Genomic DNA, 27825 nt, shown 5'->3' on the forward strand with positions numbered 1-27825 from the left:
ACTCCAAAAACACCACTCTACCCCAATAACACCACTCTACCCCAATAACACCACTCTACCCCAATAACACCACTCTACCCCAATAACACCACTCTACCCCAATAACACCACTCCACCCAATAACACCACTCCACCCAATAACACCACTCCACCCAATAACACCACTCCACCCAATAACACCACTCCACCCCAATAACACCACTCCACCCCAATAACACCACTCTACCCCAATAACAACACTCCACCCCAATAACACCACTCCACCCCAATAACAACACTTCACCCCAATAACACCACTCTACCCCAATAATACCACTATACCCATTAACATCACTCCACCCCAATAACAACACTTCACCCCAATAACACCACTTCACCCCAATAACACCACTCTACCTCAATAACACCACTATACCCCAACAACACCACTCTACCCCAATAACACCACTCCACACCACTCTACCAGTAGATGTAGTGGTAGGACGTTAGGAATACTTTGAGAGGCCTTCCCTCCTCTCCTCCCTCTCCCTCCTCTCCCTCCGTACCTCCTCTCCCTCCGTACCTCCTCTCCCCCCTCTCCCTCCCTCCCTCCCACCCTCCCTCTCCCTGGCACCGTAAATCGCCACAGCAGAAGGCTAAACAAGAACGCGTGCCGCCAAGCCTTAAATCACATTTATAAGGATTTGGTTAGCATAGTAATAACAAAATCAAGTGACAAGGCCGGGAGGGGGGCAGTGGAAGGCGGAGGGAGATGGGGGGGATTCTTTTTAACATAGCAGAGGTCTGTGGAAGGAGATGATGAGGCTTTTGAAGGTGAGCAGGCTGGCTGATGTTAAAGAGGACAAATTACAGGGTTTACTGTCATAGGGAAGTGAAGACCGCACACTCGGGCCTGGTAGAAATGTATAAAATTAATTTCCAGTAATCTGCCACGTAATGAAAAAATATATCTTTAGAAATACTGTATGTTCCCTATTGTAATTCTGTCACGGTTAACATTACATAACATTAGCATTACTGAAACGCCTTACACTAAGTGAAAAAAATAAACACAGTATACAGTATAAGGGATATCAGCAGACACAGGGACACAGATACACACGCACAAGTGGAGGCTGGTGAGGGGAGGACAGCTCATAATGGCTGGAACAGAGGGAATGGAATGGCATCAAACACATTGAAACCATGTGATTGTTGTGTTTGATACCATTCCACATATTCCCCTCCAGCCATTACCACGAGCACGTCCTCCCCAATTTAGGTGCCACCAACCTCCTGTGACACGCACAAACACAAACATTCGTAGAGATGAATAAGAAATCCCTTTAATTCAATACCATAACTGAATATGGATATAAATAAGGATAATTTGATTCTTGATAATTATTATGAAGTTGTATTCCTTTGGATTAAATCAGCTGTTTGAAATTCACAGGCAGATATTGATTACATAAGATTCTTAAGTCTTTCCTTGTATTCATGTATTAGCTAAGCATATAAAATTATATAAGGTCAAAATTACTTCAAAATCATGGTCTCTCGCACACACACACACACAGACACACACACACGCATGCACGCACACACCCAGACACGCACACACACATGCACACACGCACACACACACTCATGTTCCTTAGCTGGGAACATGAGAGACAAAGATAAGGAACATGGTAAAAGTTGATGTTCACAGGACCAGCTGTCAGGTTCCAGGAATAACAATTCATGGAAGAAATGACATTAAAAAGAAACCAGGGGAAACCAGACGCCCTCATGGATACTTAACAATCTCATCTGTCTTGGATAGGTGAAACCCCTGTTCTCCACACACTCAGAAAGAAGAAAGGAAAAGTATGTGTGTGTGTGTGTGTGTGTGTGTGTGTGTGTGTGTGTGTGTGTGTGTGTGCACCATCTCCACAGAGAGACAGAGGAAAAAGAAAGAAGCTATAATGACACTACACACTAATGAACATATACTATTTAATATAACACTAATGAACATATACTATTGAATATAACACTAATGATATATACTATTGAATATAACACTATTGATATATACTATTTAATGTAACACTAATGAACATACACTATTTAATATAACACTAATGATATATACTATTTAATATAACACTAATGATATATACTATTTAATGTAACACTAATGAACATACACTATTGAATATAACACTAATGAACATATACTATTTAATATAACACTAATGATATATACTATTTAATGTAACACTAATGAACATACACTATTGAATATAACACTAATGAACATACACTATTGAATATAACACTAATGAACATATACTATTTAATATAACACTAATGATATATACTATTTAATATAACACTAATGAACATACACTATTGAATATAACACTAATGATATATACTATTGAATATAACACTAATGATATATACTATTTAATATAACACTAATGATATATACTATTTAATATAACACTAATGATATATACTATTTAATATAACACTAATGATATATACTATTTAATATAACACTGTCGAACATATCCTATTTGATTAACTACAACTCCTCTGTGCTCCAAGGACAATGAGGTGCTCCACCTAACTAGTGTAAAAAAAAAAATTCCTTTAATATGTATGAATGAATTCATGAGTAGGATTACTATCTTTGAACAGAACCTAGTTGTGTCATGCTGGGTTGGTTATGTGAATGACGAGGCCTCACATGAACATGTAAATCACGCTTTGAATTCTAAATTCACTCCACATCACATTTGATTCAGTTCAATTCTATCTATGTGATTAACTAACATTCCATTTCCTTTGTAGATTCCATTTTCATCTGTGTCTCAGCATCTCCTATCAGCACGGTGTATTTTCTTATTAATGTCTTCATATTGTTCTCCGCATACCAATTCAATTTATAGACCAAATATTCAATTGGTTTATAATTTCAAATATTAAAGATGATCAAATATAAACAATTATTTTCTTAGTTATCTTTAATCTGGAAGCTTAAGGAACTTCTTACTCTGACCTTGTGCTCCTGTTTAATGAGGCTCTCCAAAAAGTAACACACGCTACTTTCCACTCTGTAGAAATGTAAAACGCAACGCCTATTTAAAAAAAAGAACAGACATGGACCCTTCCAGAGAGTCAAAGGAAATATGGTCCATGGTTATCCTATCTTCCCCTCATCTGTCACCTTGCCTGTCCTCTACCCCTCCTCCATCTACATCGCTCTCTCAGCCACATTATTTGTGAAGAATCTCCTAGACTCTTTGCCTCTGTTCATTTAGTTTCCTCAACCACTATTTCAACCTGATGGGCCACAATGATGTGTGTGTGTGTGGTGATGAGATGTGTGTGTGTGTGTGTGTGTGTGTGTGTGTGTGTGTGGTGATGAGACGTGAGACGTGTGTGTGTGTGTGTGTGTGAGTGTGTGTGTCTGTGTGTGGTGATGAGATGTGTGTGTGTGTGTGTGGTGATGAGATGTGTGTGGTGATGAGACATGTGTGTGTGTGTGTGTGTGTGTAGTGATGAGATGTGTGTGTGTGTGGTGATGAGATGTGTGTGTGTGTGTGTGTGTGGTGATGAGATGTATGTGTGTGTGTGTGTGTGTGTGTGTGTGTGTGTGTGTGTGTGTGTGTGTGTGTGTGTGTGTGTGTGTGTGTGTGGTGATGAGATGTGTGTGTGTGTGTGTGTGTGGTGATGAGATGTGTGTGTGTGTGTGTGTGTGGTGATGAGACATGTGTGTGTGTGTGTGTGTGTGTGTAGTGATGAGATGTGTGTGTGTGTGTGGTGATGAGATGTGTGTGTGTGTGTGTGTGTGGTGATGAGATGTATGTGTGTGTGTGTGTGTGTGTGGTGATGAGATGTATGTGTGTGTGTGTGTGTGTGTGTGGTGATGAGATGTGTGTGTGTGTGGTGATGAGACGTGTGTGTGTGTGTGTGTGTGTGTGTAGTGATGAGATGTGTGTGTGTGTGTGTGTGTGTGGTGATGAGATGTGGGTGTGTGTGTGTGTGTGGTGATGAGATGTGTGTGTGTGTGTGTGGTGATGAGACGTGTGTGTGTGTGTGTGTGTGTGTGTGTGTGTGTGTAGTGATGAGACGTGTGTGTGTGTGGTGATGAGATGTGTGTGTGTGTGTTGATGAGATGTGTGTGTGTGTGTGTGTGTGGTGATGAGATGTGTGTGTGTGTGTGTGTGGTGATGAGATGTGTGTGTGTGTGTGTGTGTGTGGTGATGAGACGTGTGTGTGTGTGTGTGTGTGTGTGTGTGTGTGTGGTGATGAGACGTGTGTGTGTGTGTGTGTGTGTGTGTGTGTGTGTGTGTGTGTGTGTGTGTGTGTGTGTAGTGATGAGACGTGTGTGAGTGTAGTGATGAGACGTGTGTGTGTGTGGTGATGAGATGTGTGTGTGTGTGTGTGTGTGTGTGGTGATGAGATGTATGTGTGTGTGTGTGTGTGTGTGGTGATGAGATGTGTGTGTGTGTGTGTGTGTGTGTGTGTGTGTGTGTGGTGATGAGATGTGTGTGTGTGTGTGTGTGTGTGTGTGTGTGTGGCGATGAGACATGTGTGTGTGTGTGTGTGTGTGTGTGTAGTGATGAGATGTGTGTGTGTGTGGTGATGAGATGTGTGTGTGTGTGTGTGGTGATGAGATGTATGTGTGTGTGTGTGTGTGTGTGGTGATGAGATGTGTGTGTGTGTGTGTGTGGTGATGAGATGTATGTGTGTGTGTGTGTGTGTGTGTGTGTGGTGATGAGATGTGTGTGTGTGTGGTGATGAGACGTGTGTGTGTGTGTGTGTGTGTGTGTAGTGATGAGATGTGTGTGTGTGTGTGTGTGTGGTGATGAGATGTGGGTGTGTGTGTGTGTGTGGTGATGAGATGTGTGTGTGTGTGTGTGGTGATGAGACGTGTGTGTGTGTGTGTGTGTGTGTGTGTGTGTGTGTGTAGTGATGAGACGTGTGTGTGTGTGGTGATGAGATGTGTGTGTGTGTGTGTGTGGTGATGAGATGTGTGTGTGTGTGTGTGTGTGGTGATGAGATGTGTGTGTGTGTGTGTGTGGTGATGAGATGTGTGTGTGTGTGTGTGTGTGTGTGTGTGTGTGTGGTGATGAGACGTGTGTGTGTGTGTGTGTGTGTGTGTGTGTGGTGATGAGACGTGTGTGTGTGTGTGTGTGTGTGTGTGTGTGTGTAGTGATGAGACGTGTGTGAGTGTAGTGATGAGACGTGTGTGTGTGTGGTGATGAGATGTGTGTGTGTGTGTGTGTGTGTGGTGATGAGATGTATGTGTGTGTGTGTGTGTGTGTGGTGATGAGATGTGTGTGTGTGTGTGTGTGTGTGTGTGTGGTGATGAGATGTGTGTGTGTGTGTGTGTGTGTGTGTGTGTGGCGATGAGACATGTGTGTGTGTGTGTGTGTGTGTGTGTAGTGATGAGATGTGTGTGTGTGTGGTGATGAGATGTGTGTGTGTGTGTGTGTGGTGATGAGATGTATGTGTGTGTGTGTGTGTGTGTGGTGATGAGATGTGTGTGTGTGTGTGTGTGGTGATGAGATGTGTGTGTGTGTGTGTGTGTGTGTGGTGATGAGACGTGTGTGTGTGTGTGTGTGTGTGTGTGTGTGTGTGTGTGTGTGTGTGTGTGTGTGTGTAGTGATGAGATGTGTGTGTGTGTGTGTGGTGATGAGATGTGGGTGTGTGTGTGGTGATGAGACGTGTGTGTGTGTGTGTGTGTGTGTGTGTAGTGATGAGACGTGTGTGTGTAGTGATGAGACGTGTGTGTGTGTGTGGTGATGAGATGTGTTGTGTGTGTGTGTGGTGATGAGATGTGTGTGTGTGTGTGTGTGGTGATGAGATGTGTGTGTGTGTGTGTGTGTGTGTGTGTGGTGATGAGACGTGTGTGTGTGTGTGTGTGTGTGTGTGTGTGTGTGTGTGTGTGTGTGTGTGTGTGTGTAGTGATGAGACGTGTGTGTGTGTAGTGATGAGACGTGTGTGTGTAGTGATGAGACGTGTGTGTGTGTGGTGATGAGATGTGTGTGTGTGTGTGTGTGTGTGTGTGTGTGTGTGTGTGTGTGTGTGTGTGTGTGTGTGTGTGGTGATGAGATGTGTGTGTGTGTGTGGTGATGAGACGTGGGTGTGTGTGTGTGTGTGTAGTGATGAGATGTGAGGGACTGATTATTAGCGGTGCCAGTAGACTAAGATAGATTAATACACTGCATCTCCCATAATCCTCTCTGGCGGTGGCCGGGCGCTGACTCGTGGTGTTGAGGCTCTTGAAAGCAGCGTTGTGTCTTTCACAGTGAACGCACGGAATGTAAAGGTCTTATCTCTGGTAGCAACCATCATACTATCACACACTCTGGCTAATACAACGCCTCTACACAAGTCACAAAGGAGAAGTGTGTGTGTAGGTGTTGATTGATAGAGCAGTTTGGGTGGTGTGTGTTTGATACATGTTCTCTCTGTTAGGGCCACAGACAGAGAGGGCTTAGAGTGGCGGACATAGCACTACTGACCTATTGTCCGCATGCACACGTGCGTGCGCACACACACACACACACACAAAATATGAATCTATGCAGATAGTGGTGCTATAATTATACTGTATGTCGTAATAGAGAAGTAATTCATGTTTAACTTTGCAGAGAGTCTAATGTAATTCTATTACAGCAATTAGCTAGCAATGACACTGACTAGGTCATCTACACACACTATACACTTTCAATATTCTCTCTCTCTCCCTCCCTCCTCTCTCTCTCTCTCTCTCTCTCTCTCTCTCTGTCTCTCTCTCTCTCTCTCACTCTCTCTCTCTCTCTCTCTCTCTGTCTCTCTGTCTCCCTCATGTGAATGCGAGTGAGTGTGTGTATGTGAGAGAGAATCCCTGTACACACGGTCTGTGTGTAAGGACATGAACTATCACTCGTTTAATCGCTTGTAGTCTGTGAGAGAATGTGAGTTATGAGAACGTGACTTTTCAAAGAATGTGTGTGTGTTCCAAGTGCATGTGTTCCTGTGAGTGTAAGGCAGTATACATCGTAAATAGCATGTTTGGGTTTATGCCCTAAAACCACGTGTGTGTGTGTGTGTGTGTGTGTGTGTACTCACTGTCCTCTGCGGTACGTAGGCTCGTCCAGTCACTGGCGGTCTCTCCGTGCGTGTGTGACACCACCACTCTGAACAGGTAGTTTGTGTATGGAGACAGACCTTCCACTGTGTGGCTGAATGTGCTCGTCACGTTGTTCAACAGTCTATGAGGGAACACACACACACACAAGTTTATATTTCTTCTGCTAGATACATAAAAAGAAAATGAGTCGCCCCACGCTCAAAAGAGATGATAGAAACACGGATTAGTTTACTGTTGGGGCCAACATTATAATCAGTAAAAAGTCACCTGAGTGACAGATTAATGATTCATTAAAATCTGTTAGTGTTTTAAATGTGAGTCTATATGAACTACTAGACGTTCTCTCTGAGCTCTTATTCCTCATTTAAATGTCAAGCCTTGCGCGTAACAAACACAATTCTAAACATTTCATATATCAAATCCCACATTTATCAATTTATAAATTAGGATAAAACACTGGGCCACCAACATCAACCCACCCTTCATCTATCACACATACATTTGGATATCAATTAACAGAACGTCACTGAATATGACGCCAGGTAATTGGCATGAATGAAATGAATGAATCAACCATGTATTGTTCTAGCAGCACCAATCTCCCAGACAGGGCCTTTCTATAGAAGAGCACTATTGGACATAATGAATAAATCAGGGTAAGAATGAGAGGCGTACTGTAGGTAGCGTACTGTAGGTAGCGTGCTGTAGGTAGCGTGCTGTAGGTAGCGTGCTGTAGGTAGCGTGCTGTAGGTAGCGTGCTGTAGGTAGCGTGCTGTAGGTAGCGTACTGTAGGTAGCGTGCTGTAGGTAGCGTGCTGGAGGTAGCGTACTGTAGGTAGCGTACTGTAGGTAGCGTGCTGTAGGTAGCGTGCTGTAGGTAGCGTGCTGTAGGTAGCGTACTGTAGGTAGCGTACTGTAGGTAGCGTGCTGTAGGTAGCGTACTGTAGGTAGCGTGCTGTAGGTAGCGTACTGTAGGTAGCGTACTGTAGGTAGCGTGCTGTAGGTAGCGTACTGTAGGTAGCGTACTATAGGTAGCGTGCTGTAGATAGCGTACTGTAGGTAGCGTACTATAGGTAGCGTGCTGTAGGTAGCGTGCTGGAGGTAGCGTACTGTAGGTAGCGTACTGTAGGTAGCGTGCTGGAGGTAGCGTGCTGTAGGTAGCGTGCTGGAGGTAGCGTACTGTAGGTAGCGTGCTGTAGGTAGCGTACTGTAGGTAGCGTACTATAGGTAGCGTGCTGTAGGTAGCGTGCTGGAGGTAGCGTACTGTAGGTAGCGTACTGTAGGTAGCTTGCTGTAGGTAGCGTACTGTAGGTAGCGTGCTGTAGGTAGCGTGCTGGAGGTAGCGTACTGTAGGTAGCGTGCTGTAGGTAGCGTGCTGTAGGTAGCGTACTGTAGGTAGCGTGCTGTAGGTAGCGTGCTGGAGGTAGCGTACTATAGGTAGCGTGCTGGAGGTAGCGTGCTGGAGGTAGCGTGCTGTAGGTAGCGTGCTGGAGGTAGCGTGCTGTAGGTAGCGTGCTGGAGGTAGCGTACTGTAGGTAGCGTGCTGTAGGTAGCGTACTGTAGGTAGCGTACTATAGGTAGCGTGCTGTAGGTAGCGTGCTGGAGGTAGCGTACTGTAGGTAGCGTACTGTAGGTAGCTTGCTGTAGGTAGCGTACTGTAGGTAGCGTGCTGTAGGTAGCGTGCTGGAGGTAGCGTACTGTAGGTAGCGTGCTGTAGGTAGCGTGCTGTAGGTAGCGTACTGTAGGTAGCGTGCTGTAGGTAGCGTGCTGGAGGTAGCGTACTATAGGTAGCGTGCTGGAGGTAGCGTGCTGGAGGTAGCGTGCTGTAGGTAGCGTGCTGGAGGTAGCGTACTGTAGGTAGCGTGCTGTAGGTAGCGTGCTGTAGGTAGCGTACTGTAGGTAGCGTGCTGTAGGTAGCGTGCTGGAGGTAGCGTGCTGGAGGTAGCGTACTGTAGGTAGCGTGCTGGAGGTAGCGTACTGTAGGTAGCGTGCTGTAGGTAGCGTGCTGTAGGTAGCGTGCTGTAGGTAGCGTGCTGGAGGTAGCGTACTGTAGGTAGCGTGCTGTAGGTAGCGTACTGTAGGTAGCGTACTGTAGGTAGCGTGCTGTAGGTAGCGTACTGTAGGTAGCGTGCTGGAGGTAGCGTACTGTAGGTAGCGTGCTGTAGGTAGCGTACTGTAGGTAGCGTACTGTAGGTAGCGTACTGTAGGTAGCGTACTGTAGGTAGCGTACTGTAGGTAGCGTACTGTAGGTAGCGTGCTGGAGGTAGCGTACTGTAGGTAGCGTGCTGGAGGTAGCGTGCTGGAGGTACCTCTCTACCTCTCTCTCTCTCTCTCTCTCTCTCTCTCTCACTTTCTTTCTACCTCTCTCTTTCTCTCTACCTCTCTCTCTTTCTTTCTACCTCTCTCTCTCTCTTTCTTTCTACCTCTCTCTCTCTCTCTCTCTCTCTCTCACTTTCTCTCTACCTCTACCTTTCTCTCTTTCTCTCTACCTCTCTCTCTCTCACTCTCTTTCTTTCTACCTCTCTTTCTCTCTACCGCTCTCTCTCACTCTCTTTCTTTCTACCTCTCTTTCTCTCTACCTCTCTCTCTCTCTTTCTTTCTACCTCTCTCTTTCTCTCTACCTCTCTCTCTTTCTCTCTACCTCTCTCTCTTACTCTCTTTCTTTCTCTCTACCTCTCTCTCTCACTTTCTTTCTACCTCTCTCTTTCTCTCTACCTCTCTCTCTCTCTTTCTTTCTACCTCTCTCTCTCTCTTTCTTTCTACCTCTCTTTCTCTCTTTCTTTCTACCTCTCTATTTCTCTCTACCTCTCTCTCTCTTCCTTTCTACCTCTCTCTTTCTTTCTACCTCTCTCTTTCTCTCTCTACCAATTGTTGCCCTCCCCTTCCTCCCCTCTTCACACAATGCATTATAGCCAGCTCAAATAGCCCAGGCATGTATATTTAGGCAATGCACTTCATTATTGATTGTAGAAAGTGTATAACTTGTGCTACAAGGTGTTGGAAAGGGACAGAGTAAGCCCGGACATTGACGAGGTACACATGTTACTTATTGAGCTATGAAAGTTACTGTTAGTGGTTTGTCCGGTGTAGCCCTGAGCAGCAGTAGTAATGTTAGTCTGTCTATTCTACTCTGCCTGTAAGTGATGTTAGTGGCTTTAGTAGTGATAGTGTATTCTATGGTCAGTATAGTGAAGGGTTTGACCATTGTAAAGGAACATCCGGCATAGCCCTCATCTGAAGGGCATTGTATATGGTTTTGCTGTATAGCTGTGTATGTTTAGTAGTAGAGTAGTTTATTGTGCATCTATGGTCAGCCGTAATGCATAGTAAGGGGTCTTACTGTTGTATAGGACCGTCTGGCGTATCCCTCATCTGTAGGTCGTAGTATAAGGGTCCAGGAGCGTTGGCACGGCCCGGAGGGAGCCAGGACAACTGCAGACTGGCAGGGGTGGCATCTATCCCACCTGGGGGCATTACACCATCTGGAGCTGGGGGGAGAGAGAGAGAAAGAGAGAGAGAGAGAGAGAAATGAATGGACATTTTCACATCATCACCAATCCCCTTGGTCCTTAGACATAGAGGATGACACTGTCATTTGTCCCTCTGGGCTCTCTGTAGGCCACCAGAACAGACAGCTCAGCTTGTGCCCCAGATGATGACGTGTGACAACATCTTCCCTCTCTTCTCCTCTCTTCCTCCATAAGGCATTATCATTCAGAGAGTGGCAGGAGTCAGCGCTCCCTCTCTGATCTACAACAAAGACTGTTCACACAAAGAACCTTACAGAAAGAGAGAGAGAAGGAGAGAAAGAGAGAAAAAGAGAAAGTGAAAGAGGCAGTGCCCTGAATAGAGAGATAGAGAGATGGAGCAGAAAGGAGAGGAATGGGAGAGACTCATTTCTAAAGAAGGGTCGGCCCACTCTCACCCCCCCAGACCAGCTATTCAAGCCCCTACTGACACACACACACACACACACACACACACACACACACACACACACACACACTTATATCCTCATTAACATTGCCGTTGCATTGTGATCCTCTTCAGGCAACTGTTAAATTCTCCACTTATGAACATCGTTCAGACGGTGAAACATCTTCAAGGTCTGGAGTGAAAACATTTGGAAAACATCACTCTAATCTGGAGTGATTTGTCTGCTTGGAGGTGCACTTGACTGGACACCAGTTCAAATCACACTGTTAGAGAGGCTATAGAACACACATCAACACCATAGTGTGTGCCTGTGTGTGTACTTGCATGCATGTGTGTGTGTGAAGAGACTGTAGAGACCATTGTTCAATCAACATCAACACACTCCTCTCACAGCCCTCCACTCACCACTGCACTACCCTACAGGCCAGACCCAAACCACTGATTATTGATCCTTTACACACCACACATACTGATAGACCAATACATAATAAAACATACACTAGGAAAAACAGACCTATTGGACATAATGAACATCAGAAGACAACACAATAATAGATCGAAGATAAATGATTTTGGAGATGGAATTTAGTGAGAGGACCATTCAGTAATCATGTCTGTGTGAGAATGAAGTCATGTGTATGTGTCCGTGCATGTGTATATGTTTGTGTATTAGTGCGAGCGTGTACGCATGCGTCTGTCTATGTGTGTGTGTGTGCGTGTCTATCTGCGTGCATGTTTGTGTGTGCACGTGAATGCATGCCTGAGTCTGTCTGTGTGTGTGTGTTTGTGTGTGTGTGTGTGTGTGTGTGTGTGTGTGTGTGTGTGTGTGTGTGTGTGTATTAATGAAGTGATTTGGTGGTGAGGCGTTAGTCTAATGTGTTGATGGATGGGAGGGATGTGTGTCAATATGGCCACTGGAACAGAGGATTATGGGGAGAGGGAGAGACACCCTGGGGACTCATATGTCACTTAGGAAGACAGGAAACAGCACGGACCACAAAAAAGAAAGGAGAAAAAAAAACAACAACAAAAAAAAACAAGACAAAGGAGATGACTTAACCCAATCCTCTGTTCCCTGGTGAAGGGGCGAGGGGGTGGAGTGTTTGTGTGTGTGTTTGCATGCGTGTCACGGTCAAGCACATCACTCACGTCAGCACCCCGAAATTAGTTTCATACCCAATTTACATAATGCACAGCACTCCCATTATGGCAAAATCACAGAATGGAAGGACAAAGAAAATAATCGGTGTCTGCAGTATCTGAGTTGTAGTCTAAAGACTTGTTCTGTTGTAGTCTAAAGTACACTCATAGTCTCTCGGCGTGGCAGGGTAACCTAGTGGTTAGAGCGGTGGACTTGTAACCAGAAGGTTGCAAGTTCAAACCCCTGAGCTGACAAGGTACAAATCTGTCGTTCTGCCCCTGAACAGGCAGTTAACCCACTGATCCTAGGCCGTCATTGAAAATAAGAATTTGTTCTTAACTGACTTGCCTGGTTAAATAAAGGCAAAAAAAAAAAAAGACTTGATCTGTTGTAGTCTAAAGACGTGTTCTGTTGTAGTCTAAAGACTTGTTCTGTTGTTCTGTTGTAGTGTAAAGACTTGTTCTGTTGTCTAAAATACTTGTTCTGTTGTTGTCTAAAAACTTGTTCTGTTGTTCTGTTGTTGTCTAAAATACTTGTTCTGTTGTTCTGTTGTTGTCTAAAATACTTGTTCTGTTGTTCTGTTGTTGTCTAAAATACTTGTTCTGTTGTTCTGTTGTAGTCTAAAGACTTGTTCTGTTGTTGTCTAAAATACTTGTTCTGTTGTTCTGTTGTTGTCTAAAGACTTGTTCTGTTGTTCTGTTGTTGTCTAAAGACTTGTTCTGATGTTCTGTTGTCTAAAATACTTGTTCTGTTGGAGTCTAAAATACTTGTTCTGTTGGAGTCTAAAGACTTGTTCTGTTGTTCTGTTGTAGTCTAAAGACTTGTTCTGTTGTTGTCTAAAGACTTGTTCTGTTGGAGTCTAAAGACTTGTTCTGTTGTTGTCTAAAGACTTGTTCTGTTGTTGTCTAAAGACTTGTTCTGTTGTTCTGTTATTGTCTAAAGACTTGTTCTGTTGTTCTGTTGTTGTCTAAAGACTTGTTCTGTTGTTCTGTTGTTGTCTAAAGACTTGTTCTGTTGTTCTGTTGTTGTCTAAAGACTTGTTCTGTTGTTGTCTAAAGACTTGTTCTGTTGTAGTCTAAAGACTTGTTCTGTTGTAGTCTAAAGACTTGTTCTGTTGTAGTCTAAAGACTTGTTCTGTTGTAGTCTAAAAGACTTGTTCTGTTGTTGTCTAAAAGACTTGTTCTGTTGTTCTGTTGTAGTCTAAAGACTTGTTCTGTTGTCGTCTTTCTCTGGACTGACTGATGTGTAATACCAAGACTGGTGACTGCAAATGCTTGGTTGGCATCACCCATCTCATCTATCATCACTTACCTACCTACAGTCACATCTCATCTATCATCATCTACCTACTGTCTCATCTCATCTATCATAACCTACCTACAGTCTCATCTCATCTATCATCATCTACCTACTGTCTCATCTCATCTATCATCCCCTACCTACCTACAGTCTCATCTCATCTATCATCACCTACCTACAGTCTCATCTCATCTATCATCATCTACTTACTGTCTCATCTCATCTATCATCACCTACCTACAGTCTCATCTCATCTATCATCATCTACCTACTGTCTCATCTCATCTATCATCATCTACCTACTGTCTCATCTCATCTATCATCACCTATATACAGTCTCATCTCATCTATCATCACCTACCTACATACAGTCTCATCTCATCTATCATCACCTACCTACCTACAGTCTCATCTCATCTATCATCACCTACCTACCTACTGTCTCATCTCATCTATCATCACCTACCTACCTACAGTCTCATCTCATCTATCATCACCTACCTACCTACTGTCTCATCTCATCTATCATCACCTACCTACCTACTGTCTCATCTCATCTATCATCACCTACCTACCTACAGTCTCATCTCTCATCACCTACCTACAGTCTCATCTCATCTATCATCACCTACCTACCTAGTCTCATCTCATCTATCATCACCTACCTACCTACCTACAGTCTCATCTCATCTATCATCACTTACCTATCTAGTCTCATCTCATCTATCATCACCTACCTACCTACAGTCTCATCTCATCTATCATCACCTTCCTATATAGTCTCATCTAGTCTATCATCACCTACCTACCTACAGTCTCATCTCATCTATCATGACCTTCCTACCTACAGTTTCATCTCGTCTATCATCAGCTACCTACCTACAGTCTCCTACATTCTCAGATCCTAGATCTGCGTCCTTATATCACCCCTATGTCGTGCACTATTAGAGGGAATAGGGTGCCAAACAAGTACACTACTTTTGGCCGGAGCTAGAACACTAAAGAAGAAATAGGGTGCCAAAGAAGTGCACTATAGAGGTGAAAAGTGTACTATTTCAAACACAGACCAATTACTGTGGGAAAGGAAGTGGACCAGCAGAGGGCCCATTCGGCATATTACCCATCTGCCCCTGCTCTGTCGTTGTGGCCAAGCCCGTAACTGTGGTGATGGCTATGAGTAGTGTATGTGAGTACACTGAGCCTGGGCCCAGCACACCGTCATAGCTGGTTTCTAGTCAGCCCAATCACTTATACTAGTCATAGCCAACACTAACTGCTCTGTATGTGTAGGACAGCTAGTGCATAGTAACCCATCTGCCTATAGTACTACACTGTGTCAGCCATCATTATCGGCTTGGCTAAAATACCTAACAGGTCGTTGATGTAAATTATCATGTTTTCTTAATCAGCTCATTTGGGCAAATAAAGGGATACACATTTTTACCCAGAGTGCAGTGGTAGTACTAGAGAAGTCTAGGTACTAAGTCATGTCTGAACTGACCATAAAGTTCAGTTCGTGTCAGACATTTTTATGGTGAAATCCTGGCTGTGTTTGTGTGTGTTTTGAGTGTATTTGGAGGGTTGCTGCTTGGGTGTGTGAATGTCGGTGTCTCCCTGCAAGTGTGTGTGCATGTGAATGTGAGTGTGTGTGTGCACGCATAAATGTATGCACCCATGCATGTGTGTTTTCTGTGTATCCCAGACTGTAGTTGGTGTGTGTACGGGAGTGTGTATCTAGTTGATAGAGCAGTTAATTCCAACCACTGGTTTTCACCCAAACACACACAGAGAGAGAAAAGGCATGCAGCTCTATGCCTTTGTCTCCACTTCACACTCAGGTATATCAGAGGTGTCACTAATCATTTTAAACTATGCACTTTTATGTTCCCCCTCCATCCGTAAGCTCTCAGCCTCTTCTGTTCTTTGATATAACAAGGACAGATTGAGACAAGGCTTCAGTTCGCCTAACAAAAGTATAAAGATCTGCCAAGGGGAGAGAGATGAGGAGAGAATGAGAGAGTGGAGAGAGAGGGGAGAGAGAAGAGAGAGAGGAGAGAGAGAGAGGGGAGAGAGAGGAGAGAGAGGGGAGAGAGAATGAGAGAGAGGGGAAAGAGAAGAGGAGAGAGAAGAGAGAGAGAGGGGAGAGAGAGGGGAGAGAGAGGAGGAGAGAATGAAAGAGAAGAGAGAGAGGGGTGAGAGAGAGGGGAGAGAGAAGAGAGAGGAGAGAGAGGAGAGAATGAGAGAGAGGGGAGAGAGGGGAGAGAGAGGAGGAGAGAATGAGAGAGAGGAGAGAGAGGAGAGAGGAGAGAGAGGAGAGAGAGGGGGGAGAGAGCGGAGGAGAGAATGAGAGAGAGGGAGAGAGAGGGGAGAAAGAGGAGGAGAGAATGAGAGAGAGGAGAGAAAGGGGAGAGAGGAGAGAGAGGGGGGAGAGAGGAGAGAGAATGAGAGAGAGGGGAGAGAGAGGAGAGAGAAAATGAGAGAGAGGGGAGAGAGGGGAGAGAGAGGAGAGAGAGAAGGAGAGAGAGGGGAGAGAGGGGAGAGAGGCGAGGGAGAGGAGGAGAGAATGAGAGAGAGGGGAGAGAGGGGAGAGAGAGGAGGAGAGAATGTGAGAGAGGAGAGGGGGGAGAGAGAGGAGGAGAGAATGAGAGAGTGGAGAGAGAGGGGAGAGAGGGGAGAGGAGGAGAGAGAGAGGAGGAGAGAAAGAGAGAGAGGAGAGAGAGGGGAGAGAGGGGAGAGAGGGGGGAGAGAGGAGAGAGAATGAGAGAGAGCGGAGAGAGGGGAGAGAGAAAATGAGAGAGAGGGGAGAGAGGGGAGAGAGAGGAGAGAGAGAAGGAGAGAGAGGGAGAGAGGCGAGGGAGAGGAGGAGAGAATGAGAGAGAGGGGAGAGAGGGGGAGAGAGAGGAGGAGAGAATGTGAGAGAGGAGGGGGGGAGAGAGAGGAGGAGAGAATGAGAGAGTGGAGAGAGAGGGGAGAGAGGGGAGAGGAGGAGAGAGAGAGGAGGAGAGAAAGAGAGAGAGGAGAGAGAGGGGAGAGAGGGGAGAGAGGGGAGGAGAGAATGTGAGAGAGGAGAGGGAGGAGAGAGAGGAGGAGATAATGAGAGAGTGGAGAGAGAGGGGAGAGAGGGGAGAGGAGGAGAGAGAGGGGAGGAGAGAATGAGAGAGAGGAGAGAGAGGGGAGAGAGGGGAGAGAGGGGGGAGAGAGGAGAGAGAATGAGAGAGAGGGGAGAGAGGGGAGAGAGAGGAGAGAGAAAATGAGAGCGAGGGGAGAGAGAGGAGGAGAGAATGAGAGAGAGGGGAGAGAGGGGAGAGAGAGGAGGAGAGAATGTGAGAGAGGAGAGGGAGGAGAGAGAGAAGGAGAGAATGTGAGAGAGGAGAGAGAGGGAGAGGAGAGAGAGAGAGGAGGAGAGGATGAGAGAGAGGAGAGAGAGGGGAGAGAGAGGAGAGATAGGGGAGAGAGAGGGGAGAGAGAGGAAAGAGAGAGCGGAGAGAGGGGAGGGAGAGGAGAGAGAGGGGAGAGAGGGGAGAGAGAGGAGAGAGAGGGGAGAGAGCGCAGAGAGGGGAGAGAGAGGAGAGAGAGGGGAGAGAGAGGGGAGAGAGGGGAGAGAGAGGGGGAGAGAATGAGAGAGAGGAGAGAGAGGGGAGAGAGAGAGAGAGAGAGAGGGGAGAGAGCGGAGAGAGCGGAGAGAGGGGAGAGAGAGGGGAGCGAGAATGAGAGAGAGTAGAGACAGGAGAGAGAGGAGGAGAGAATGAGAGAGAGGAGAGAGAGGGGAGAGAGAATGAGAGAGAGGAGAGAGACAGGAGAGAGAGGGGAGAGAGGGGAGAGAGGAGGAGAGAATGAGAGAGAGGAGAGAGAGGGGAGAGAGAATGAGAGAGAGGAGAGAGAGGGGAGAGAGAATGAAAGAGAGGAGAGAGAGAGAGAGAGGGGAGAGAGAGAATGAGCGAGAGGAGAGAGAATGAGAGAGAGGGGAGAGAGGAGAGAGAATGAGAGAGAGGGGAGAGAGGAGAGAGGGGGGAGAGCGAGGGGAGAGAGAATGAGAGAGGGGAGAGAGAGGGGAGAGAGAGAATGAGCGAGAGGAGAGAGAATGAGAGAGAGGGGAGAGAGGAGAGAGAATGAGAGAGAGGGGAGAGAGGAGAGAGGGGGGAGAGCGAGGGGAGAGAGAATGAGAGAGGGGAGAGAGAGGGGAGAGAGAGAGGGGGAAAGTGTGGTATTTAAAATATATACTTCCTCATGCCTTTGTTTGAACTTGAATTTTTTTGCGGAGGAACATTCCAGACTCCTGCTATTGTTATGGTGTGATTGCCGAGGTGCCGAAGTGCAGGTGTGTGTGTGGTTATCTCGTTAGCGTCTGATCAGCTCTGGCATTTATCAGTATGCACAATTAGATCCTATTCTACCAAATCAATTAGGGATAAACACACACACAGAGACACACGCACCCATGCACATGCACAATCACAGATACACACACGGTACAAGGGCCATATTTTAACAATCGAAGGTCACTAGAATTGTTGATATTCACAGAGGTCCTCTCCTGCTCTGCAGAACAGCCTCCTTTTGCACCCCCTTAACTCACTGATCTCTGTCTCTGTCTCTGTGTGTGTGTGTGTGTGTGTGTGTGTGTGTGTGTGTGTGTGTGTGTGTGTGTGTGTGTGCGTGTGCAGAACGTTGGAAGGGGGCAAGGGATTACCGCTCACACAGCCTGGCTGGGGGGAAGACAAAAGGAGAGGAGAAGAATAGGAGAGAACAGGGGAAAACGAGTGTGATCAAATTGGTGTAATAAGACTTGTGCGATGTTTGAAGGAACATCACCACATGAGAGGAGATCATTGATTCAGAAATACAGCAGAGAGAGAGAGAGAGGGAGAGAGAGAGAGAGAGACAGACCACATATTCACCCTGCAGACCCTAATTGATAAACAAACAAACCAAAACAAAGGCAAAGTCTTCTCATGCTTTGTTGATTTAAAAAAAACACTTTGGACTCAATTTGCCATGAGGGCCTGCTATACAAATAGATGGACAGTGGTGTTGGATGAAAAGCATTCGACATGCAGCTTGATCCCCACTCTCTTCAACATATATATCAACGAACTGGCGAGGGCACTAGAACAGTCTGCATCACCCGGTCTCAACCTACTAGAATCTGAAGTCAATTGTCTACTGTTTGCTGATGATCTGATGCTTCTGTCACCAACCAAGGAGGGCCTACAGCAGCACCTAGATCTTCTGCACAGATTCTGTCACACCTGGGCCCTGACACACCTGGGCCCTGACACACCTGGGCCCTGACACACCTGGGCCCTGTCACACCTGGGCCCTGTCACACCTGGGCCCTGTCACACCTGGGCCCTGTCACACCTGGGCCCTGACAGTTAATCTGAGTAAAATAATCTTCCAAAAAAGGTCCAGTCACCAGGACCACAAATACAAATTCCATCTAGACACAGTGCCCTAAAGCACACAAAAATCTATACATAGCTCGGGCCTAAACATCAGCGCCACAGGTAACTTGCACAAAGCTGTGAACGATTTGAGAGACAAGGCAAGAAGAGCCTGCTATGCCATCAAAAGGAACATCAAATTCAACATACCAATTAGGATCCGGCAAAAAAAGACTTGAATCAGATATAGAACCCATTGCCCTTTATGTTTGGTCTGCTCAAAATGGGACAAACACCAAATTGAGAATCTGCATGCAGAATTCTGCAAAAACATCCTCCGTGTGCAACGTAAAACACCAAATAATGCATGCAGAGCAGAATTAGGCCGATACCCGCTAATTATCAATATCCAGAAGAGAGATGTTAAATTCTACAACAACCCAAAATGAAGTGATTCCCAAACCTTCCATAACAAATCCATTACCTACAAAGAGATGAACCTGGAGAAGAGTCCCCTAAGCAAGCTGGTCCTGGGGCTCTGTTCACAAACACAAACGGACCCCACAGAGCCCCAGGACAGCAACACAATTAGACCCAACCAAATCATGAGAGAACAAAAAGATTATTACTTGACACATTGTAAAGAATATACAAAAACTATTTGTACATCGTTACAACACTATATAGACATAATATGACATTTGAAATTGGAACTTTTGTGAGTGTAATGTTTATTGTACATTTTTTATTGTTTATTTCACTTTTGTTAATTATCTATTTCACTTGCTTTGGCAATGTAAACATGTTTCCCATGCCAATGAAGCCCTTAAAATGAATAGAATTGAATTGAGAGAGACAGAGAGAGAGAGAGAGAGAGAGAACAGAGAGAGAGAGAGAGGGAGGGAGGGAGGGAGGGAGGGAGGGAGGGAGGGAGGGAGTCAGATGAAAGGACTGAGTGTTAATATATCAGGACATTGCTGGAGATACATTACAATGTTAACACTGACACCAACTATCACGACTCCGACCGAAGGTGGCTCCCCTTCGCGTTCGGGTGGTGCTCGGCGGTCGTCGTCGCTGCCCTACTAGCTGCCACTGATTCTTTTCTCCCCCTCCCTATGTGTTTATTGGTTACACCTGTTTTGAGTTTGTTGTAATTAGTTGGGCTTCATTAGTCAGCCGGCCCGCCCGTTTCTTTGTGCGGGATTGATTATTGTAACCCTGGTGTTTGCTACAGACGAACGTGTTCGTGTATCTAGTGCTAGACTGTTTTCGTCCCCCGTGTCTGGGGCATTTGTCTTGAGCACCCAGTGTTTAGTGGGGTGGCCGTGCTTCACCGTGTGTGCATTAAAGGAGCACTATATTGAACTCTCTGTTTTCCTGCACCTGACTTCACACTCACGACACCCAGAACGTTACACCAACCAGCTATGTGTGTGTGTGTGTGTGTGTGTGCGTCTAAGATCGTTTATTGATCGATCACCCACTCATCCTCCCTGATTCCTATTCCAGAGAGAAAACGAAGAAAAAAAAAGGGGAAGAGAAGAAACAAAGACAGGTTGTCACGTTCTGACCTTTATTTTCCTTTGTTTGGTCTTTATTTAGTATGGTCAGGGCGTGAGTTGGGGTAGGCAGTCTATGTTTTGTGTTTCTATGTTTAGGTTTCTGTTTCGGCCTAGTATGGTTCTCAATCAGAGGCAGGTGTCGTTAGTTGTCTCTGATTGAGAATCATACTTAGGTAGCCTGGGTTTCACTGTTGGTTTGTGGGTGTTTGTTTCCTGTGTCAGTGTTTGTCGCCACACGGTACTGTTTCGGTTTGGTTATGTCACGTATTTGTTTATTGTTTTTGTATTTCATAGTGTTCAGTGCTTTTCTTATTAAAATCGCCATGAACACTTACCACGCCGCATCTTGGTCCGATCCTTACTCCTCTTCAGACGAAGAGGAGGAAATCTGCCGTTACAGAAACACCCACCAACAGAGGACCAAGCGGCGTGGTAACGGGCAGCATTAGCGATGTCAGGAATCCTGGACATGGGAGGACGTTTTGGACGCCAAGGGTTGCTACACATGGGAGGAGATCCTGGCTGGAAGAGATCGCCTCCCATGGGAACAGGTGGAGGCAGCCAGGAGAGCAGAGGCAGCAGGAAAAGGGAGCCAGCGATACGAGGGAACACGGCTGGCAAGGAAGCCCGAGATGCAGCCCCAAAAATGTATTGGGGGGGAACACAGGGAGTGTGTCGAAGCCAGGTAGGAGACCTGCGGCAACTTTCTGTGCTTACAGGAGAGCGAGAGGGACCGGGCAGGCACAGTGTTATGCTGTGGAGCGCACGGTGTCCCCGGTGCGGGTGCATAGCCCGGTGCGGTACATTCCAGCTCCTCGTATCGGCCGGGTTAGAGTGGGCATCGCACACGCGCACACACACACAAACGGCCCATGCCTGGCTATGCTGTGTGGTGTGTAAAACATTTGAATAAATGTAAGTAAAGGAAATGTTAAGTAAGAGGAATGGTGCAGCAGCTATTTAACCACTGACTATTTAACCACTGGCTATTTAACCACTGGCTATTTAACCACTGGCTATTTAACCACTGACTATTTAACCATTGACTATTTAACCACTGACTATTTAACCACTGACTATTTAACCACTGACTATTTAACCACTGACTATTTAACCACTGGCTATTTAACCACTGACTATTTAACCATTGACTATTTAACCACTGACTATTTAACCATTGACTATTTAACCACTGGCTATTTAACCACTGACTATTTAACCACTGGCTATTTAACCACTGACTATTTAACCACTGACTATTTAACCACTGACTATTTAACCACTGGCTATTTAACCACTGACTATTTAACCACTGACTATTTAACCACTGACTATTTAACCATTGACTATTTAACCACTGACTATTTAACCATTGACTATTTAACCACTGACTATTTAACCACTGACTATTTAACCATTGACTATTTAACCACTGACTATTTAACCACTGACTATTTAACCACTGACTATTTAACCACTGACTATTTAACCACTGACTATTTAACCACTGACTATTTAACCACTGACTATTTAACCACTGACTATTTAACCATTGACTATTTAACCACTGGCTATTTAACCACTGACTATTTAACCATTGACTATTTAACCACTGGCTATTTAACCACTGGCTATTTAACCACTGGCTATTTAACCACTGGCTATTTAACCACTGGCTATTTAACCACTGGCTATTTAACCACTGACTATTTAACCACTGACTATTTAACCACTGACTATTTAACCATTGACTATTTAACCACTGACTATTTAACCACTGACTATTTAACCATTGACTATTTAACCACTGACTATTTAACCACTGACTATTTAACCACTGACTATTTAACCACTGACTATTTAACCACTGACTATTTAACCACTGACTATTTAACCATTGACTATTTAACCACTGACTATTTAACCATTGACTATTTAACCACTGGCTATTTAACCACTGACTATTTAACCACTGGCTATTTAACCACTGACTATTTAACCACTGACTATTTAACCACTGACTATTTAACCACTGGCTATTTAACCACTGACTATTTAACCACTGACTATTTAACCATTGACTATTTAACCACTGACTATTTAACCATTGACTATTTAACCACTGACTATTTAACCACTGACTATTTAACCATTGACTATTTAACCACTGACTATTTAACCACTGACTATTTAACCACTGACTATTTAACCACTGACTATTTAACAACTGACTATTTAAACACTGACTATTTAACCACTGACTATTTAACCATTGACTATTTAACCACTGACTATTTAACCATTTACTATTTAACCACTGGCTATTTAACCACTGACTATTTAACCATTGACTATTTAACCATTGACTATTTAACCACTGACTATTTAACCACTGACTATTTAACCATTGACTATTTAACCACTGACTATTTAACCACTGACTATTTAACCACTGACTATTTAACCACTGACTATTTAACCACTGACTATTTAACCATTGACTATTTAACCATTGACTATTTAACCACTGACTATTTAACCACTGACTATTTAACCATTGACTATTTAACCACTGACTATTTAACCACTGACTATTTAACCACTGACTATTTAACCACTGACTATTTAACCATTGACTATTTAACCACTGACTATTTAACCACTGACTATTTAACCACTGACTATTTAACCACTGACTATTTAACCACTGACTATTTAACCACTGACTATTTAACCATTGACTATTTAACCACTGACTATTTAACCATTGACTATTTAACCACTGACTATTTAACCACTGACTATTTAACCACTGACTATTTAACCATTGACTATTTAACCACTGACTATTTAACCATTGACTATTTAACCACTGGCTATTTAACCACTGACTATTTAACCACTGGCTATTTAACCACTGACTATTTAACCACTGACTATTTAACCACTGACTATTTAACCACTGACTATTTAACCACTGACTATTTAACCACTGACTATTTAACCACTGGCTATTTAACCACTGACTATTTAACCACTGGCTATTTAACCACTGACTATTTAACCACTGGCTATTTAACCACTGGCTATTTAACCACTGGCTATTTAACCACTGACTATTTAACCACTGACTATTTAACCACTGACTATTTAACCATTGACTATTTAACCACTGGCTATTTAACCATTGACTATTTAACCATTGACTATTTAACCACTGGCTATTTAACCACTGGCTATTTAACCATTGACTATTTAACCATTGACTATTTAACCACTGGCTATTTAACCACTGGCTATTTAACCACTGACTATTTAACCACTGGCTATTTAACCACTGACTATTTAACCACTGGCTATTTAACCACTGACTATTTAACCACTGACTATTTAACCACTGGCTATTTAACCACTGGCTATTTAACCACTGGCTATTTAACCACTGGCTATTTAACCACTGGCTATTTAACCACTGACTATTTAACCACTGACTATTTAACCACTGACTATTTAACCACTGGCTATTTAACCACTGACTATTTAACCACTGACTATTTAACCACTGGCTATTTAACCACTGACTATTTAACCACTGGCTATTTAACCACTTGCTATTTAACCACTGGCTATTTAACCACTGGCTATTTAACCACTGGCTATTTAACCACTGGCTATTTAACCACTGACTATTTAACCACTGACTATTTAACCACTGACTATTTAACCACTGACTATTTAACCACTGGCTATTTAACCACTGGCTATTTAACCACTGGCTATTTAACCACTGGCTATTTAACCACTGACTATTTAACCACTGACTATTTAACCACTGACTATTTAACCATTGACTATTTAACCATTGACTATTTAACCACTGGCTATTTAACCACTGACTATTTAATCACTGACTATTTAACCACTGACTATTTAACCACTGGCTATTTAACCACTGGCTATTTAACCACTGGCTATTTAACCACTGACTATTTAACCACTGGCTATTTAACCACTGGCTATTTAACCACTGGCTATTTAACCACTGGCTATTTAACCACTGGCTATTTAACCACTGGCTATTTAACCACTGGCTATTTAACCACTGGCTATTTAACCACTGGCTATTTAACCACTGACTATTTAACCACTGGCTATTTAAGTGACGAGTTCTATTTGTAGAGAGACTCATAAAACACAACATAATTACAATCAACCACAATTTAACAGTACTGTGAGCATTTAATCTGTAGTGGCTTCCTTCTGTTTACTCTGTCATTTAGGTTAGCATTGTGGAGTAACTACAATGCTGTTGATTCATTCTCAGTTTTCTCTTATCACAGCCATTAAGCTCTGTAACTGTTTTAAAGTCACCATTGGCCAGTCACCATGGTGAAATCCCTGAGCGGTTTCCTTCCTCTCCAGCAACTGAGTTAGGAAGAACACCTGTATCATTGTAGTGACTGGGTGTATTGATACACCATCCAAAGTGTAATAAATAACTTCACCATGATCAAAGGGAATTCAATGTCTGCTTTTGTTTTTACCCATCTACCAATAGGTGTCCTTATTTGTGAGGCACTGGAAAACCTCCTTGGACTTTATGGTTAAATCTGTGTTTGAAATTCACTGCTCGACTGAGGGATCTTACAGATAATTGTAAGTGTGGGGTACAAAGATGATGTAGTCATTCAAAAACAGGTTAAAAACTATTATTGCATGCAACTTATTATGTGATTTTTGAAGCACATTTTTACTCCTGAACATATTCAGGCTTTCCCGAACAAAGGGGTTGAATACTTATTGACTCAAGACATTTCATTTTTAAATAATTTAGAGAAAGAATTTCCATTTTTCCATTATGGGGTATTGTGTGTAGATCAGTGACACAACATCTCAACTTAATCAATTTTAAATTCTGGCTGTAACACAACAAAATGTGGAAAATGTCAAGGGGTGTGAATACTTTCTGAAGTCACTGTATGTGTCTATGGTACCTTACCAGTAGGGGGCATGGAGACAGCAGTAGGTAGACTGTCCACACACCCCATAGTGTTGCAGGCCCGGACCATCAGGCTGTAGTTAGAGTAGGGTTGGAGACCTCCGACAGACACCCACCTCCCTGCTTCACTACTATTATACACACTATCACCTTCATCATCATCATCATCATCATGACCTGGACCTGAGAGAGAGAGAGAGAGATGGAGAAAGAGGGGGAGAGAGAGAGAGAGAGAGAGGTAGAGAGAGGTAGAAAGAGAGAGAGAACATGAATCATCAGTATCCTAGGTTTGAATTCATGTTGTTTGAAATAGACTTTGTCACATGAGAAGGAGAGACAGAAATATATTTGCTTTTACAGTTCTTTAGGGAAATAAGTATGGTGCATTAGCATTAACATGCCATAAGGGTTTTAACCGTTGCTCGCTGATCTATCTAAAAGATAACAGCGGTTCGAGAGATGAATACAAGCACACAAAGAGAAGCATGCTGTATATCAGACACATATGGTTTATATATGATCCCCCATTAGACACCTGCTAATGAAAATGTTACAGATCAATCAATAATCCACGAAACTTTGGCCCCCAGCACACACGCGCGCACGCACGCACGCACACACACACACACACACACAGAGGCAGGTCAGGGGTTGACCATCATGATCCCTAGCCACCACCGCCACTTACAGTAATGCAATCCATCTAAGGATATACAGCCCCATGCACACATTAAATAGGAATTAATTTAACTTAGATATCACTGGACCTATAGGAAAAGGGAGGGGGAGGGAAAGAGAGAGGAGGGGGAGAAGGGGAGGAAGAGGGAGGGGAAAGAGTAGGAAGGGAAGAGAAAGGGGTTCGGATAGGGGAGAGGGGAATTGGAGAAGGTTGAGAAAGATGTAGAGAGAGAGACAGAGAGAGAGACATGTAAAGAGAGACAGAGATGTAGAGAGAGACGTAGAAAGAGATTTAGAGAGAGAAAGACAGAGAGAGAGACGTAGAGAGAGACAGAGAGAGAGAGACGTAGAGAGACGTGGAGAGAGAAAGAGTCATAGAGAGAGACGTAGAGAGAGACAGAGAGACGTGGAGAAAGAGACAGAGAGAGACAGAGAGAGAGACGTAGAGAGAGACAGAGAGAGAGACATAGAGAGAGATGTAAAGAGAGAAAGAGAGAAAGATGTAGAGCGAGAGCCAGAGAGAGACGTAGAGAGAGACATAGAGAAAGACAGAGACGTGGAGAGAGAGACAGAGAGAGAGACGTAGAGTGAGAAAGATGTAGAGAGAGAAAGACGTAGAGAGAGAAAGACCGAGAGAGACGTAGAGAGAGAAGTAGAGAGAGAGACAGAGAGAGAGACATAGAGAGAGATGTATAGAGTGAGACAGAGAGAGAGATGTAGAGAGAGACATAGAGAGAACGACGTAGAGAGAGAGATGTAGAGAGAGAGACAGAGAGAGAGACGAAGAGAGAGACGTAGAGAGAGAGATGTAGAGAGACGTAGAGAGAGAAAGAAGTAGAGAGAGATGTAGAGAGAGAGACGTAGAGAGAGATGTAGAGAGAGACAGAGAGAGAGCTGTAGAGAGATAAAGGCGTAGAGAGAGAGACAGAGAGAGACGTAGAGAGAGAAACATAGCAAGAGAGACGTGGAGACATGGAGAGGGAGAGACGTAGAGAGAGACAGAGAGATGTGGAGAGAGAGACAGAGAGAGACAGAGAGACAGAGAAAGAGACAGAGAGAGAGACGTAGAGAGAGACATAGAGAGAAAGACGTAGCGAGAGAGAGATGTAAAGAGAGAGACAGCGAGAGAGACGAAGAGAGAGATGTAGAGAGAGAAAGACGTAGAGAGAGATGTAGAGAGAGAGACGTAGAGAGAGATGTAGAGAGAGACAGAGAGAGATGTAGAGAGAGAAAGGCGTAGAGAGAGACGTAGAGACAGAGACAGAGAGAGACGTAGAGAGAGAAACATAGCGAGAGAGACGTGGAGACATGGAGAGGGAGAGACGTAGAGACAGACAGAGAGATGTGGAGAGAGAGACGTAGAGAGAGAGACAGAGCGAGACAGAGAGAGAGACGTAGTGAGAGAGACAGAGATTTAGAGAGAGAGAGAGAGTGCAAAAGAGACAGAGATAGACATAGAGAGAGATGTGGAGAGAGAGATGTAGAGAGAGAGACAGAGAGAGACGTAGAGAGAGAGACAGAGACGTAGAGAGAGACATAGAGAGACGTAGAGAGAGACAGAGAGACAGACAGAGAGGCGTAGAGAACTAGACAGAGAGAGAGACAGACAGAGAGGCGTAGAGAAAGAGACAGAGAGAGAAACGTAGAGAGAGAGACAGGGAGAGAGACATAGAGAGAGACGTAGAGAGAGAGATGTAGAGAGAC

The 27825-nt window shown here is 44.3% G+C and overlaps 1 protein-coding gene across 1 annotated transcript in view; it reads right to left on the reverse strand.

Annotated features, from left to right (window-relative positions):
• The window catches only part of LOC110498381 (usherin), a 432088-nt gene that overhangs the window by 179686 nt on the left and 224577 nt on the right, over positions 1–27825 (reverse strand). Inside the window, exons 42-44 of the mRNA XM_036955034.2 lie at positions 25444–25626; positions 10460–10607; positions 7099–7241 (exon numbers count right to left, since the gene is read on the reverse strand). Coding sequence (XP_036810929.2) covers positions 7099–7241; positions 10460–10607; positions 25444–25626 — 474 coding nt within the window. The remainder of the gene's footprint in view (positions 1–7098; positions 7242–10459; positions 10608–25443; positions 25627–27825) is intronic.

Source organism: Oncorhynchus mykiss, chromosome 19 (genome assembly GCF_057628025.1).
Source record: "Oncorhynchus mykiss isolate SJ-2025 chromosome 19, ASM5762802v1, whole genome shotgun sequence".
NCBI classification, from domain to species: Eukaryota; Metazoa; Chordata; class Actinopteri; order Salmoniformes; family Salmonidae; genus Oncorhynchus; species Oncorhynchus mykiss.